Source organism: Antedon mediterranea, chromosome 9 (genome assembly GCF_964355755.1).
Source record: "Antedon mediterranea chromosome 9, ecAntMedi1.1, whole genome shotgun sequence".
Taxonomy (NCBI): Eukaryota; Metazoa; Echinodermata; class Crinoidea; order Comatulida; family Antedonidae; genus Antedon; species Antedon mediterranea.
In genome coordinates, this window is record NC_092678.1 from 21,426,849 (window position 1) to 21,445,129 (window position 18,281).

The following is an 18,281-nucleotide window of genomic DNA, read 5'->3' on the forward strand; positions in this document are numbered from 1 at the left end:
ATTAAGGAGATACTTTGAGTGGTCTTAATATGAGTTCTACTGTATGTTTAAATGACGCCACTAAAGATAATTAAAATATAGTTTTATTTCGAAATTAGTTATCGAAGCGTGGTAGTCTGAAGGCGATTTAAAATATTTAGTGTTGTCAGTAATGTCAATCTTCTCTGGTGTTGTCCACCATACTGTAACAGCCGCTCAATATAATCTCTTTCTTCCTTATATCTTTACTCTCATTAAAAGTTAATACTAACAAACTTCATCAAAAATAAATAAATTGTTATCTCGTCACAATTTATATACAAAGTTATTAAACATAACTAACAAAAGAAATTAGCAACAAAACATATTACAACATTATTTTATTTATTTATGTCTTTTCCTCTTTTAACAAACATTACAAGATTAAATAAGACAATTATAATATATTATTCTATTTATAAATAATTAAAAAACAATAAATAAATAAATAATGTAAATACATTGTATACATCTTTCCTTTTTAAAAATCGAAAGCCATGTCTCGGGTCCATTCTATTGATTTCTTCATCAGTACTTCTATGAATGAATTTTAGTCACCACTTTCACCGTGTATAGTGTTGTATGATTTCATCTCTTGTTTTGTAATATTTCCATGTGACCATTCTTGTTGCTCTGCTTTTGCAAATATTAGAAAGAAAATCATTGCAAAAATATGGAAAGCAGCAATTATTCTAAACATCAAAGACCACTGATTGGCTGTATTCTGAAAAAAAAAACCCCAAAAAACAACTCAGATTTAAACAAGTAAACAGGACGCGTGATGAGGTGTTTTCAATCAAACTTAAAACTTACATCTTCTTCGATCAAAGCTCCAAGAATAAGTGGACCAGTAAAACCAACCGCAGCGGCTCCAGTTGTCACCATTCCTACGATTATTTGTGAGTGTTCCTTTGATATCTCCGTTATGTTTGTAAGTGTGCTCGTCGCATATATTCCTCCACAAGTAAACGCCACTGTAAGAAGTGTAACAGACGCGACTGCATGGTTTTCAAAGTATCCAATGAAAAATAGACAAATAGCAGGTATTCCCATATCTACAAATAAGTCATGGAAATTCATTTTCATTAAAAAAAATTAAAACAGGAGATAGTTAATAAATGTAAATGTAATCGTCCACAAAATGAAAGAAGCAGTCACAATTTAAGAATGCATTTAATAATTTTAAAAACCCCCACAAAATAAACAATTTTTCTTACGTAAAATCATAAAAAACTTTCTAGTATTCAGAACATTCAGGTATTCCCGCCGAATGATGACGTCAGCAGCCACACCAGACAGCAGCGTAACTATGAATTCTAGAATTGGTGGAATTGATGTTAAAATTGCGATCTAGAAATACAGAAAAAAAGTATTATACGCCTATTCCTATGTTATATTCTATGTTTCTAGAAATATTTAGGTTATTTTATTATTAATTCATTCCTTATTATTCACGGTTTCTGCCTTAAAACATTGGAAAAATAATACTTCTGCTCTCTTCATTGGTCGTGTTTCTGCAGCCAAAACAAAATTATCGGTTAATGTCCTAATAGTGTGCGCATGATCAGTCATTACCGAACAACCAGATGTCCAATCACATTATTGCAACAAATGTTCTTTCATGCCAAAGGTTTAAAATGATCCCATTTATCCCATTATTATCCGATTTGAATGAGATAATTATCGGTTAATTTTTCTGGAGTGAAATCTGTTAAACCCCGTTTCCAAAGGCAGTTTATCGGTTAGTTTGTGGCTGCGGACACACAGCCTTTGACATATTTTTTTTCAATATATATTTTTTAGATATTTTTCCAGTGATTTTTTTCACTCCGCCACCATAAAATGAGTGGACACAACAAGCGCAGTTCATATAATCTATCGCTTGTGATTGGTCAAATCAATTGCGTCGCGCTAACATCCTTGGGTTGCGCGCGTCCCGATGTGAATGTGATGGTGCTAGTTACTCTTCTGTCACAGGATCATATATTGAAGTGTACTAGTGTGTTCACTGTTGGTATCTGATAGAACAACGTAAGAAAGCATTTGGTAAGGCAGTCCAGAGATAGGTTGTAAATTAGAAGGAGAGAGGTCGAATGTATTGTAGTGCGATATCGCCATGGTGTTTTTAAAATCAAAGCCCTGTGTGTCGACAGCGCGCTGCGCGGACTTTTTGACAAAGTCAGCCCTCTATCAATAGGAGGCGAGAGTCTCAATTATACACAAACAAACACATATACTTTTAACATGCGCAGTGCTATCTTTTGTGATATAATAGTTGCGCAATCAAAATGTTTGCTTCCCGCTTAAAAATCCCTAAATGTTGATACCAAACTCGTTTACATATGACATTTTATTTTTATTTTTATACCTAGATGCTTGAACGACGTTAACAGGTATATTGCTGTTTGGAAAAACATGGAATAAATAAAATAAAAAGAGTTTTCCTTACCTTTGTTGGATCAAATCCAAATATCAATAACAAAATGGGTCCTTCAGTAAGAATAAAGGTAAAATTGAGAGTGTACGCCATGTAAGCAAACATGATAGACCACACTGCAGTTGATGTCAACATATCATACCATGGAACCGGTATGTCCTGATTAAAAAAACGTTTGAATTTAAAATGTGTTTATCACAGAATGATCAATGATTTAACTCAACTATAGATTAATGAATATTCATTAACACATGACTCAACAGACGTTGATTACAAACATGTCAGCTTGACTCCTCCCATTATAATACCTTATTAGAGTCTTTAACTTCAAAACTTTTCAAATATTCGAGTTGCTGTGTTGAAATATATGGATCGTCAACAGGATTATCAAAAACGAAAGCTATGAATATTATTGATAATAAACCACTAATGGTACCTAAAACGAAGAAGAAATGGTTGCTTATTATGCGAAAATGCATAGGGGAGGGAGGGGCTAAAAGTCACAGGGGTAAGTTGTCACAGTGCTTTTTCAACCCTTTAAAGAAATGGAATGTTCCAGTTAGTGACCTGATTTGTGACCCCTTACTGTGCACTTCACACATACCGAAGACCAAGACAAAACTATTTCTAGATTTCATGTACTAAAAACACCCCATTTTTTGGCCTATAGATCAACTTTTTGTATTTCTACTAAAAACGGTATGTATGCATATCATTGTGGTTTACAAAGGAGAAATTTATGTTATAATGTAGTTGAATATCAGTGCTAAACAATGTACAAGTATGGTCGCTTGATTACCACGGATTACGTGTAACGAGTGGGTTTTCTATAAAATATGGTAGTGGGGCAAGTTGTCACAGGTTGTGACAACTTTCCCCTAAACATTTTATTTTAGTGTTTTATCTATCCCAGTCCTACGGCCTAAGAAACGTTCCCTAGTCATATACACTCTCTTATAGACTATTTACTATTTTAGGCCTCTATTACTGTCGTATAAATAAATAAACTGCTAGATAGGCCTATTCTTGCTTTGTAGGCCTTAATCATTTTGTTTTCTTGTCAATTGGATATAGGGACCCCTAATAATCGAGAAAACACAATGTTTATATTATTTTTTTCTATTTTATTCATATGGTACGCAATTAAAAGCGTAAAAAAAAGTTTTAGATGAACATCAGAACCAAAGAAGAAGAATAAACCTAGTTCAAAAGATAAAGTGCACAAGAAAGAAATTGGATGTGTTTGTAGGCCTACTGCAAAGAAGATTATTCCGTGTCAGTTTCAGGAGGAATCTGGATCATGTTCTCTGTCTGTGAAGAATAGGCTCATGAAGATTGTGCTGTATCAATGAATCAGATGCAGACTTCACATGTGAATTATGTTGCTAGCTAGATTTTATTTAAAGTGACATTGTAGATAAATGTATTGCGGACTCTCTGCAACAGGACTATAAATAGACCTATATCGATTACAACATACTTTAATACTTATTATTATTGTTTTTAATACATTATTCATCATCTAAACTCACTAACTTATGTATAAACACACTTTCTATAAATAAATAAGTTTTAAGCAGATCTTTTATGCATATTGTCTTATTTTTAACGATGTGACAAAGTGCCCCACTGCATGTGACAACTTGCCCCATGTACGGGGCAAGTTGTCACATCTGACCCATTGGGGAAAAAGTGCTCCCCTGGGTCACGGTCAAGAGTATTTTCACAATCAATGGTCCCCTTATATAGACCATACCCTAGGCTATATTTGAAGGTACAAACTAAGTTAATTTAGCCTAAAACTTAATATTTAGAGGAGATTAGAATGAATTTGTGACTTTTAGCCCCTATCTCCCCTATATTAATATACATCAAAATATTAATGATCATTTAAATATTTCTAAAGAAAGTATGTTTGGGTTTGATTAGTCACATTCAGAAGAAACACGCTTATTATTATTATTGTAAAGTGGAACCAGAAACAATCTCTCAACTGTAGGCCTAAGTATTTACTTTACCAAAAATACAAAAAGAATATTATTTGCGAACTGACGAGATAGTTTAGGAGTATGTTTTAGTTCAAAAGCCAATTCAATTTTATTTAATCAACAATAATCATTTGCAGTATAATATATGCGATAGTTTTTTCTGTTATCTTGTTAATGTGTTTACATTTTATTTAACCCGGCTCACTAAAGTACTGTCCTATTCTCTTTATTCTCTTTAAATAGTGTTTATATTATTATTATTAATATTGTTAGGTTAAACTCACTGAAAGTATAATATGACGTTGGCCATCCTCCTAAACTGGGAGAAGTAGAAATCCACATAGATAAAGGATAACAGAAAACTTCAGCTATGCTCGTGCCTTTAGAAAACAAAGTAAACAACATAGAGTTTCCAAACGTTAAACATTTTTCCAGTAGCTTTAAGCTTGATTCCCACAAGTGACCAAATCATAAGCGACAGTTTGGATGACCTATCGTGTCGTGATTGGTCAAAGTTACTTACGATGTACTATTAAGTCCATAATCAGGTTAAAAGATGTCATAAAATAGGGTCCCGTGTGCAATTTGTGGTGAAAGTTGGCAACTTGTCTAAATATCTTTAGTGGGTCAAAATAAACCAGAAAAACGTTGTTGCCCCACACGGAATACCTCTTTTAACCTGACTACCAAGCATTATGTTCAACAAAGAAGAAAATTTGCTTTCTTAAGCTCTGTCTAAACTATCAAACTGTAATAATAGTGTAGACAGAGCTTTAGATATTAACTATAAAAACACGCAAAAAACACTTTTTCTTGTACACAATTACTTACCAGAATATGCAATAGATAATAATGTACTCCGTTCAGACGGAACAATCCATTTTTTTAAAGTGATATAAACCGCCGGCATGATTAATCCCTAGAAATATAAATAATTTTTATAACGGTTGAAAAAAAACCACGTAATACCGTTTAAACGACGTATTACCGTTACGCAGCACAATTTTGTCTTTTTGGTTGTTTGTTGCGTAACGTACATTTTTACGCCCTATCAATAGTAGCAATAACGTATGCGTAACAAAGGTTGTTAACCAATGACAAGCGAGAGTTTGGGAAATCCAGAGCGCGCGTGTCACTTGGTCAAATTAATTGCGTTGCGCTTACGTACTTGCGCTGCGTCCTAGTGGGAACCAAATTGTAACGTTATGGCGTTAAGTTTGTATAAGTGTAAATAGTATCGTTGTATACGCAACACATCCTATAGTCAATAGCCAATGGTATTGGCCGCCCATTGAAAAAAAAAACAATCGTTTCTCCATACAGTGCAACATAATTGAACTGCCAATAAAGACACTAACTTCTACGACGCCTTGTAAAACCCGTACGATGGTCAAAAGACTGGTTCCAACGCCGGCAGCCCAAGGTATCATGGCAGACAGTAAACCTTGCAACAGAAGAACTATTACAATTGATCGTTTTCCGCCAATTTTACCAGCCAACCAACCGCTCGGCAGTCCGCTTATTATATAACCGTAATAAAATGATCCAAGTATATGTTGTTGGGTTTGGTCGTCCCAATCAAAAGTTGGTATCTATAAAGCAAAATCGTATACATAGAACAGCACATAATGTGTACAAAGTGTTTTAAAATAATAATTTCCCCGAGATTTAGACTTTTTGTTCCACTCCATGTTTATTAACTTTGACCTAAAGTAAATAAATGCCCATTCCCTATTTGTGACGTTTTGAAAAAATAATGCATATATATTACTTTAAAAAACATTAAACCAGGTCATTCCTTGTCTTAACTGTACGTTTTATGGTAAATTACGATAAAAAAAGAGAAACAATGCACGCGGTGAATTTCCTCTCGTGGACGGTCTTTAGGCCTCCTAGCTAGGCTTAGTTTTGTTTTGTAAGCCTAGCTGGTAAACATCGTTAACGTACGAACACCGTACGCTAGCTATAGGCTAAAATACCAATTCGCGCGGGCCGCTACAATTATTAGAATCGACTTATTTTTCACATTTTTAAAGATGTATTTTATTTTGAAACACACAAAAATGAAAGTCAAAATACACACAATTTTAATTGGCCATATCAAAGTAATATTAAAGTTATTCACTTTAAGTCAAAAAATTCGAGACAAAAACAACAATTTTACGTAATTAATAGCTAATAATTTGATTACATTTCGTCTGGAAAACAAAGTAAACAAGGATTTCAAACCATGAGTATACATTATGCATGATGCTAATTAGGATTGTTGACAACTTGTCATGGCTGAGAAGGTGTTTTCACACAGATCGCGAGAAAGTTTTATGATTATGCATACAGAGTAGCCAAATATCCGCATTGCATTATGAGATAGGCCTATGTTTTGATCGAAAACTTTGACTTGAAGTCAAAGTTATTTTTTAACCAAAAAACGTCTGTTTTTCAGTTAAATGATTTTTTTTTCGACTATTTTTTGGTGAAAGTTAATAACTATTATAATACTTCAAAATGACCCACTTTTTTTCGAAATCTTTTTATTTTTATTTTTTTGGAATTTGACAAAGGGACAATACATCTTTAACCGTTTAAAGACGAAAACACTTATCTCAATAGGATCACAGTATTTATTTTTACATTGTATGTTGTTTGTGACCCTAATTAGATCTAAAAAACGTAGAGAATGGGACTTTAAGACTAATGTAACGATTGTTGTATCCGTTACTATATATTCTATAGTCTCGGCAGGATGTCAAACAGTCACAGAATATACAAACAATAACTTACCGAATGTGTTGCACTGTCATCTGAAATCGTCGTCGCATTATGATTTGAGTTCTGTTCTTCTGTGGCATTCCATTTGTTTACCATGCTTATAATGGTAATGTTTATGTTCAATCTGGTACAGTAAACACAAATCCATGCAAAGCAGCACATTACTGCTACAAAATATCGTTTCATTTTGGAAGTAATTCGTATTCGTGTTGCCGATATATTCGGTTGAATTTAGGCCTATAAGGAATGCGGTTGGAGGGTCGCCTATTATTATTATTATTAGGCCCTAAGTAGTAGTAGTGATCTAGCTTTATCTTTTAGTAATCCATTCTTCCGGATCACTAACTCATAAACAATGAAATCTTTGGATACCATTGTTGTACGTGACCTCACACCCCAGACATTACATTTTGAAATGGGACAAAATAAAATATTATATTAATTTTGCGCGCGTTTCCGGCCGATATCAATATTTCAAAGTATTTAGCGTAGAAATGCAGTCTTTGTCATTGATTTTTGTTCTTTAAACTTTTGGTGATACATTCCTTTTTTTATGAACTTTAATTGCAAAATAACAACGCACATTGTGGTGGTGGGAGGGTGTGTACTTTTAAGAATTCAAAAAAATTTTTTATAAGAAATGACATTCAAATCACAATTTCTGTTTTTTTTTAGAATTAAATATAAGGACTTTTTCCCTTACTATGAGTTATGTATGTTAAAATGCATACAAAGTTAATATCACTCATAAGCTAGATTAATATTTAGCTTAATTAATAATTAAAAATGTGTTTATTTGTATTTTACTTGTACCCTTTCCTGAATTCATTCATTCATTCTTTTCTTTTAGATAAATATCCACAGACATTTATTCTGAGAAATATCAGACTATAAAAACAAATTATTTTACACACCATCTATATGGTACAATTTTGACTATTTAACAATGTTAGTGATTGTTCTAATTAAATTAGTCACCGATTTCATCTTGTATAGTGTCATATGCTGGCGTCAGCAGACGTAATACCAGGGGATGTTTAACGTCACTAGACGTGATACCGTACGATAATTTGCTTATTAGTTTGCATTGTCATCGTGTATAGTGTTGTATGATTTCATCTCTTGTTTTGTAATATTTCCATGTGACCATTCTTGTTGCTCTGCTTTTGCAAATATTAAATGTCGCCCATCCACCTAAACTGGGAGAAGTAGATAAGGGTAACAGCAAACTTCAGCTATGCACGAACCTGTAAAGAAAAAATGGGAAACGACACTCGTTTTCCAACGTTAACGGTAGTTAAGGCGCCGGAAAATCCAATCGAACGTCAATGTTACATTTTCACGCGGCGCATATCGATTGGCGCATAACTGGCCGTGTGGAGCGTATAGTGAAAACGAAACATTGATGTTCGATTCGCCGGACCGGAACCGTGCCGGAACAGTTGTGAAAGACCTTTTACTCAGTAATTCTGAATTTTCTTTATCAAAAATGTCGATCGCTTAAATCATTCAACTAGCTCATTGATAACGATTGTTCCGAATTTGTTGTCAGACATCCTTATTTTACTCTAACTTTGCGTTGCGTCCAAATGGGAACCAAGCCATCAAACCAGAAAGCGATTAGCTTTCTTTTACATTTTAAATACTTACCCGAATATGCAATAGATACTAATGTACTCCGTTCAGACGGAACAATCCATTTTCTTAAAGTGATGTATATCGCTGGCATGGTTAATCCCTGAAAGTAAATAAGGGGTTTTTTACGTCACTTGTGTGTGAACGACTTATTACCGTTTACGCAACATATCAAGGACAGCTGGTGATCAGTCTACCTGTCTGGCTAAGCTTAAAGAATTTATTTAGAAGGTGATCGGGATCTTGACGAATTTTATTGACAGTTTTTATGATGTTCTTTCATGAAGTGAAATAAGAGGTTCAAGGCTAATGAGGAATCATTTACACCACTCCGTTCTCACTTTCAAGCTCTCATATGAGAGCTGACTTGTACAGTTTTCACAGGAGCTCGAGTGAAACTGTCTACCCATCCTACCATCAAAATAAGAAGACAAAAGATGTGGCAGATCATTCCAAAGACCAACAGATGAAAAGATAAATGAGCTGTTGCCATAGAAAACAGTGGCGGATTTTAAAACATTAACTTAGGACAATATGGTGTGATAAGCTCATCTATGTAGTATAACGAAGTTGAGTTCAAACTCTTGTAATAGTCAACAGACTCTTTAAATTAATTCTTTCTTGGATAGAAAGCCAGTGGAGATCTTTGAGGATTAGAGTTATATTGGCAAATGCTTTGGTCCTAGTGAAAAAGGTGCAGCAGTATTCTGAGCTGAATCAGTTGTAGTTTTGTGATTTCAGGACAACCTTATATTGAGAGGACACTACTATTTTGAGGACATCCTTCTTGAGGGGACACTCCTATTCTTAGGAAATCCTTATTGAGGGGACATTCCTATTCTGAGGACATCATTGTTGAGGGGACATTCCTATTCTGAGGACATCCTTGTTGAGGGGACACTCCTATTATGAAAACATCTTTATTGAGGGGACACTCCTATTCTGATGACATCCTTATTGAGGGACAATCCTATTCTAAGGACATTCTTATTGAGAGGACATTCCTATTTTGAGGACATCCTTGTTGAGGGGACACTCCTATTCTGAGGACATCCTTATTGAAGGGACACTCCTATTCTGAGGACATCCTTATTGAGAGGACACTCCTATTTTGAGGACATCCTTGTTGAGGGAATACTCCTATTCTGAGGACATCATTATTGAGGGGACATTCCTATTCTGAGGACATCCTTGTTGAGGGGACACTCCTATCCTGAGGACATCCTTGTTGAGTGGACACTCCTATTCTGAGGACATCCTTATTGAGGGGACACTCCTATTATGAGGACATCCTTATTGAGGGGACATTCCTATTCTGAGGACATCCTTGTTGAGGGGACATTCCTATTATGAGGACATCCTTGTTGAGGGGACACTCCTATTCTGAAGACTTCCTTATTGAGGGGACACTCCTATTCTGAGGACATCCTTATTGAGGGACAATCCTATTCTAAGGACATCCTTATTGAGAGGACATTTCTATCCTGAGGACATCCTTGTTGAGGGGACATTCCTATTCTGAGGACATCCTTGTTGAGGGGACATTCCTATTATGAGGACATCCTTGTTGAGGGGACATTCCTATTCTGAAGACTTCCTTATTGAGGGGACACTCCTATTCTGAGGACATCGTTATTGAAGGAACACTCCTATTCTGAGGACATCCTTATTGAGAGGACACTCCTATTTTGAGGACATCCTTGTTGAGGGAATACTCCTATTCTGAGGACATCATTATTGAGGGGACATTCCTATTCTAAGGACATCCTTGTTGAGGGGACACTCCTATCCTGAGGACATCCTTGTTGAGTGGACACTCCTATTCTGAGGATATCCTTATTGAGGGGACACTCCTATTATGAGGACATCCTTATTGAGGGGACATTCCTATTCTGAGGACATCTTGTTGAGGGGACATTCCTATTATGAGGACATCCTTGTTGAGGGGACACTCCTATTCTGAAGACTTCCTTATTGAGGGGACACTCCTATTCTGAGGACATCCTTATTGAGGGACAATCCTATTCTGAGGACATCCTTATTGAGAGGACACTCCTATTCTGAAGACTTCCTTATTGAGGGGACACTCCTATTCTGAGGACATCCTTATTGAGGGACAATCCTGTTCTGAGGACATCCTTATTGAGAGGACATTCCTTTTCTGAGTACATCCTTGTTGAGAGGACATTCCTTTTCTGAGGACATCCTTGTTGAGAGGACATTCCTATTATGAGGACATCCTTGTTGAGAGGACACTCCTATTCTGAGGACATCCTTATTAAGGGGACACTCCTATTCTGAGGACATCCTTATTGAGGGACAATCCTATTCTAAGGACATCCTTATTGAGAGGACATTCCCTTTCTTAGTACATCCTTATTGAGAGGACATTCCTTTTCTTAGTACATCCTTGTTGAGAGGACACTCCTATTCTGAGGACATCCTTATTAAGGGGACATTCCTATTCTGAGGATATCTTTATTGAGGAGCCGGGACACAGCTATTCCGAGAACATCTTTATTGACAGTCTTATTCAAAAGACACTTTCAGGTTAAATAAACGAAGGCCAATCTATATTAAGGAGATACTTTGAGTGGTCTTAATATGAGTTCTACTGTATGTTTAAATGACGCCACTAAAGATAATTAAAATATAGTTTTATTTCGCAATTAGTTATCGAAGCGTGGTAGTCTGAAGGCGATTTAAAATATTTAGTGTTGTCAGGGAAGAGTGAAAGTAATGTCAATCTTCTCTGGTGTTGTCCACCATACTGTAACAGCCGCTCAATATAATCTCTTTCTTCCTTATATCTTTACTCTCATTAAAAGTTAATACTAACAAACTTTATCAAAAATAAATAAATTGTTATCTCGTCACAATTTATATACAAAGTTATTAAACATAACTAACAAAAGAAATTAGCAACAAAAATTATTACAACATTATTTTATTTATTTATGTCTTTTCTTCTTTTAACAAACATTACAAGATTATTAAATAAGGCAATTATAATATATTATTCTATTTATAAATAATTAAAAAACAATAAATAAACTAGATTTAATTCGTCACTATGACGAATTATAGGTTATATGCATTGATTCAAATAAAGATAATTGATTGATTTAAGATATATTGATTGATTGATTTTCTCAGAATCATTAGTTATTTATAATATATGACAGGATCTTGCTAACGCAAATACAATAGCCGGTATCATAATCCGATCAAAGATCTTTCTGCGTATATAATGTCATAAACCACATTTGTGTTTTTATTTAGATTTCATTATAAATCATGTGTATAATCTATACACTAAGAAATATAATTGAACAACCAATACGGATAATAAAAAAATCTTATTTCGTTTGGTTTCCCAAGGTGAGACTCGAACTCGGTACTTGACTGCTATAGACACGAGCAAAGAACACCGAGCCATACACAACTGACTAACAGTTATGGAAAGATTCCTCCGTGTATTTACTATGCAGTAACCACTTTGGTGCAGATAGATTATTACATACCGCAATGGATTATAATGTTTTACTATGATGACATCTTTAAAAATTGAAAAAAATGATGCACTGTCAAACTATATACTTTTAACTTTAATATATGAACTTCTTAAGGAAGAAAGTTAATGTTAAGTTTGTTATTTTGGCCTAAGAAAATGTTATAATTTGTTTGATTGTCGAAATTAATTTTGTTAAATTTAATATGCCATTAATGATGACTTAATCAACTTTTGTTTTTCTAATTTCATAATAAATCATACATATGATACATACACTTCAAGAAAATGAAATAAAAAATCGGTGTTCCCGAGCATTCTAACGATATATATTAATTTTAAAATTTAGCATATTTTCACCATTTTGTTAACTTACACGTGCGTAGCCTGTCACTTTTGACGTACTCGTATAACGCTGTTTGGCGTTGAAAAGTTAATACAATATGATGATATTGTTAAAGAAAGGTTATACAACAGTAATCGGACAAAAACAGTGCGCAATAACGTTTGACGCGCAGTGCGCGTGCAAAAATCTGCGCACTTATGGCAATTTTTAAACGCCTAAAATTGCCTGAAACGTACTCTAATTTCATCGAAAATAAATTCTGACAATTTTGAACATTTTAAGCGCGCGTACGCATGCGTTATATGCGCTACGCACGTAATTGTATTGCCATATGATGAAATATGACCTGAAATTTATGAGTACCAAATTTTGTTTAAAAGTGATTCATGCTTGTGAAGATATGATTACAAACGTGATTTCGTTAAATCGCGCGTAGACCGCGTAATGTTTGATTGCGCACCGTGAAAACATAACCACATCGATTCCTGGCCATAAGGAATATACTCTGAAAAATTGACTTAGTTAGATGAAACTGATATCAAGATAATTGACGGACAAATAGTGCTAAGGAAAGAATAAATAAATAAATAAATAAATAAATAAATAAATAAATAAATAAATAAATAAAGATTCTGACAGAATCAAGAGGTTATATGCATATCATGCATATAACCTAACTAGATCTAAACTCGTCACTTGAGGACGAGTTTGGTTATCCGCCAGCAACAAAACGTATCTTGCGTATTCAAGTACTTCCAAGTTATGACTTTTCCAAAAAAAAATTAGGCTATTCAAAATTAAAACTGCCCTGTAAGTGTAATAACCAAATAAACCTTTTTAATTAATTGTTTTCCCGTGACGGGTTTCGAACCCGGTACCTCTGATACCAAAGTCGGTTGCACTACACATCGAGCCATATGAGCACCTGCTGAAGAAAATCCGAAGAAAGAGTCCTCGTTCATCCGGTATGTCGTGAACCCCCCTCGATGCAAGTTGATTATTACATAATGAACTTAAATCATAATTTTTACTATGATGAAATCTTCAAAAATTTTAAACAGTTACAAATTATGAAAGCGCATACTTTCAAGTTTTATATATTAACATGTAAAGAAAAAAGATAAATGTTATGTTTATTGTTTTGCTCTTTGAATAAGTTTATGTTTGTTTGATGATAAATATTTCAAAAATTATATTTAATATGCAAATAATGTAGCCATCAAACACGTTTTAGCATTCAACACTATAATAAATCAGACCTATGATTCATACACTGCAAGAAATTAAAATAAAAAATGGGGGTAACCTTGCATTCTGATGAACTGTTTCATTTTTAAAAGTAGACATATTTTGGAACATTTTCACAATTTGTTGACGTTTTCGTGCGCAACCTGTCATGTTTAACGTGCTCGTAGAACGCCATTTCAAGTTGAAAAGTGAATAAAATAACGTAAAATTGTTAACCGAATATTTAAAAACACAAATCGTGTAAAAGAAATGCTCATACCTGTTCCCTGCGCCGTGCGCGCGTAAAAATGTGCGCACCAGTGGCAATTTTTTAAACGCTTAAAATGACCTGAATCGTGCTCTAATTTAATCAGAAATTGATTTGAAGCATTTTAAAATTTCAAACGCCATTTACGCGCGCACTTTCTAATGTTACAAATTGCGGTAGCGTTTAAAAAGTTAACTATTGATGTGAAGCAAACGTGGCTGAAAATGACGTTAAAAAATATTCATTTGTTTCGAAGTTATAACCAATTTAAGATTTTCAGAAAATCACGCGTAACTTACGCTACGCGGCTCTGACATCGTCAAAAAGCTTGGCTGGACAACTTCAGTAAAATGTCTATATGTTGAACAAGTTACAAAATGTTATGTTAACGCGTTACAGAGAAACAGCGTGCACAAATTAGGAGCATTTTAAAATTTCAAACGCAGTTTACGCGCAGACTTTCTAGTGTTCAAAAATTTGCTGAAGAGCGAAAAAGTTAGCCATTCATGTGAAGAAAACGTGGCTGAAAATTTCGTTAAAAAATATTTATCGGTTTCGAAGTTATGACCGATTTAAGATTTTCAGAAAATCGCGCGTAACTTACGCTACGCGGATCTGACATTGTCAAAAAGCTTGGCAGTACATCTTCAGTTAATTGTCTATATGTTGACCAAGTTACAAAATGTTATGTTAACACGTTCAAGAGAAAACGCGTACACAAAATCTGAGAAAGAAAGAAGAATAATAAAAAAAAAAAAAAAGTAACACTACAATAACAAATGCTTATCCGCTTGAGGCGGATAACCAATAAATAAATAAAGATATAAATAAAGATTCTGACAGAATCAAGAGGTTATATGCATGAATGCATGCATATAACCTAATAATGTAAATACATTGTATACATCTTTCCTTTTTAAAAATCGAAAGCCATGTCTCGGGTCCATTCTATTGATTTCTTCATCAGTACTTCTATGAATGAATTTTAGTCACCACTTTCACCGTGTATAGTGTTGTATGATTTCATCTCTTGTTTTGTAATATTTCCATGTGACCATTCTTGTTGCTCTGCTTTTGCAAATATTAGAAAGAAAATCATTGCAAAGATATGGAAAGCAGCAATTATTCTAAACATCAAAGACCACTGATTGGCTGTATTCTGAGAAAAAAAACAAAAAAAAAACAACTCAGATTTAAACAAGTAAACAGGACGCGTGATGAGGTGTTTTCAATCAAACTTAAAACTTACATCTTCTTCGATCAAAGCTCCAAGAATAAGTGGACCAGTAAAACCAACCGCAGCGGTTCCAGTTGTCACCATTCCTATGATTATTTGTGAGTGTTCCTTTGATATCTCCGTTATGTTTGTAAGTGTGCTCGTCGCATATATTCCTCCACAAGTAAACGCCACTGTAAGAAGTATAACAGACGCGACTGCATGGTTTTCAAAGTATCCAATGAAAAATAGACAAATAGCAGGTATTCCCATATCTACAAATAAGTCATGGAAATTCATTTTCATTGTAAAAATTTTTAATTAAAACAAAATGAAAGAAGCAGTCACAATTTAAGAATGCATTTAATAATTTAAAAAACCCCCACAAAATAAACAATTTTTCTTACGTAAAATCATAAAAAACTTTCTAGTATTCAGAACATTCAGGTATTCCCGCCGAATGATGACGTCAGCAGCCACACCAGACAGCAGCGTAACTATGAATTCTAGAATTGGTGGAATTGATGTTAAAATTGCGATCTAGAAATACAGAAAAAAAGTATTATACGCCTATTCCTATGTTATATTCTATGTTTCTAGAAATATTTAGGTTGTTTTATTATTAATTCATTCCTTATTATTCACGGTTTCTGCCTTAAAACATTGGAAAAATAATAATTCTGCTCTCTTCATTGGTCGTGTTTCTGCAGCCAAAACAAAATTATCGGTTAATGTCCGAATAGTGTGCGCATGATCAGTCATTACCGAACAACCAGATGTCCAATCACATTATTGAAACAAATGTTCCTTCATGTCAAAGGTTAAAAATGATCCCATTTATCCCGTTATTATCCGATTTGAATGAGATAATTATCGGTTAATTTTTCTTGAGTGAAATCTGTTAAACCCCGTTTCCAAAGGCAGTTTATCGGTTAATTATCGGTTAATTTTTGGCTGCGGACACACAGCCTATGACATATTTTTTTTCAATATATATTTCTTAGATATTTTTCCAGTGATTTTTTTTCACTCCGCCACCATAAAATGAGTGGACAACAAGCGCAGTTCATATAATCTATCGCTTGTAATTGGTCAAATCAATTGCGTCGCGCTAAAACGTCCTTGGGTTGCGCGCGTCCCGATGTGAATGTGATGGTGCTAGTTACTCTTCTGTCACAGGATCATATATTGAAGTGTACTAGTGTGTTCACTGTTGGTATCTGATAGAACAACGTAAGAAAGCATTTGGTAAGGCAGTCCAGAGATAGGTTGTAAATTAGAAGGAGAGAGGTCGAATGTATTGTAGTGCGATATCGCCATGGTGTTTTCAAAATCAAAGCCTTGTGTGTCGACAGCGCGCTGCGCGGACTTTTTGACAAAGTCAGCCCTCTATCAATAGGAGGCAAGAGTCTCAATTATACACAAACAAACACATACTTTTGACATGCGCAGTGCTATCTTTTGTGATAAAATAGTTGCGCAATCAAAATGTTTGCTTCCCGCTTAAAAATCCCTAAATTTTGATACCAAACTCGTTTACATATGACATTTTATTTTTATTTTTATACCTACATGCTTGAACGACGTTAACAGCTATATTGCTGTTTGGAAAAACATGGAGTAAATAAAATAAAAAGAGTTTTCCTTACCTTTGTTGGATCAAATCCAAATATCAATAAAAAAATGGGTCCTTCAGTAAGAATAAAGGTAAAATTGAGATTGTACGCCATGTAAGCAAACATGATAGACCACACTGCAGTTGATGTCAACATATCATACCATGGAACCGGTATTTCCTGATTAAAAAAACGTTTGAATTTAAAATGTGTTTATCACAGAATGATCAATGATTTAACTCAACTATAGATTAATGAATATTCATTAACACATGACTCAACAGACGTTGATTACAAACATGTCAGCTTGACTCCTCCCATTATAATACCTTATTAGAGTCTTTAACTTCAAAACTTTTCAAATATTCGAGTTGCTGTGTTGAAATATATGGATCGTCAACAGGATTATCAACAACGAAAGCTATGAATATTATTGATAATAAAACACTAATGGTACCTAAAACGAAGAAGAAATGGTTGCTTATTATGCGAAAATGCATATATTAATATACATCAAAATATTAATGATCATTTAAATATTTCTAAAGAAAGTATGTTTGGGTTTGATTAGTCACATTCAGAAGAAACACGCTTATTATTATTGTAAAGTGGAATCAGAAACAATCTCTCAACTGTAAGTATTTACTTTACCAAAAATACAAAAAGAATATTATTTGCGAACTGACGAGATAGTTTAGGAGTATGTTTTAGTTAAAAAGCCAATTCAATTTTATTTAATCAACAATAATCATTTGCAGTATAATATATGCGATAGTTTTTTCTGTTATCTTGTTAATGTGTTTACATTTTATTTAACCCGGCTCACTAAAGTACTGTCCTATTCTCTTTATTCTCTTTAAATAGTGTTTATATTATTATTATTATTAATATTGTTAGGTTAAACTCACTGAAAGTATAATATGACGTTGGCCATCCTCCTAAACTGGGAGAAGTAGAAATCCACATAGATAAAGGATAACAGAAAACTTCAGCTATGCTCGTGCCTTTAGAAAACAAAGTAAACAACATAGAGTTTCCAAACGTTAAACATTTTTTCCAGTAGCTTTAAGCTTGATTCCCACAAGTGACCAAATCATAAGCGACAGTTTGGATGACCTATCGTGTCGTGATTGGTCAAAGTTACTTACGATGTACTATTAAGTCCATAATCAGGTTAAAAGATGTCATAAAATAGGGTCCCGTGTGCAATTTGTGGTGAAAGTTGGCAACTTGTCTAAATATCTTTAGTG

The 18,281-nt window shown here is 34.1% G+C and overlaps 2 protein-coding genes across 3 annotated transcripts; both read right to left on the bottom strand.

The window, feature by feature from the left end:
• Positions 1–387: 387 nt before the first annotated feature.
• Positions 388–7,464, bottom strand: LOC140059051 (sialin-like). Its single transcript, XM_072104866.1, has 9 exons — positions 7,225–7,464; positions 5,802–6,035; positions 5,275–5,362; positions 4,728–4,823; positions 2,764–2,891; positions 2,468–2,614; positions 1,236–1,368; positions 832–1,073; positions 388–742 (listed from the first exon to the last, which is right to left on the bottom strand). The coding sequence occupies exons 1-9, from the start codon at positions 7,396–7,398 to the stop codon at positions 569–571; spliced, it is 1,416 nt and encodes a 471-aa protein (XP_071960967.1). The 5' UTR covers positions 7,399–7,464; the 3' UTR covers positions 388–568.
• A 657-nt stretch (positions 7,465–8,121) lies between these two features.
• On the bottom strand, positions 8,122–18,018 carry LOC140059355 (sialin-like). 2 transcript variants are annotated; one of them, XM_072105244.1, is made up of 7 exons: positions 17,940–18,018; positions 17,361–17,488; positions 17,065–17,211; positions 15,823–15,955; positions 15,449–15,690; positions 15,143–15,358; positions 8,122–8,358 (listed from the first exon to the last, which is right to left on the bottom strand). In XM_072105244.1, the coding sequence occupies exons 1-6, from the start codon at positions 17,995–17,997 to the stop codon at positions 15,185–15,187; spliced, it is 882 nt and encodes a 293-aa protein (XP_071961345.1). In that variant the 5' UTR covers positions 17,998–18,018; the 3' UTR covers positions 8,122–8,358; positions 15,143–15,184. The 2 variants fall into 2 exon arrangements, with proteins under 2 accessions (XP_071961345.1, XP_071961344.1); XM_072105243.1 differs by lacking the exon at positions 8,122–8,358 and having other exon boundaries at positions 15,118–15,358.
• Positions 18,019–18,281: the final 263 nt, after the last annotated feature.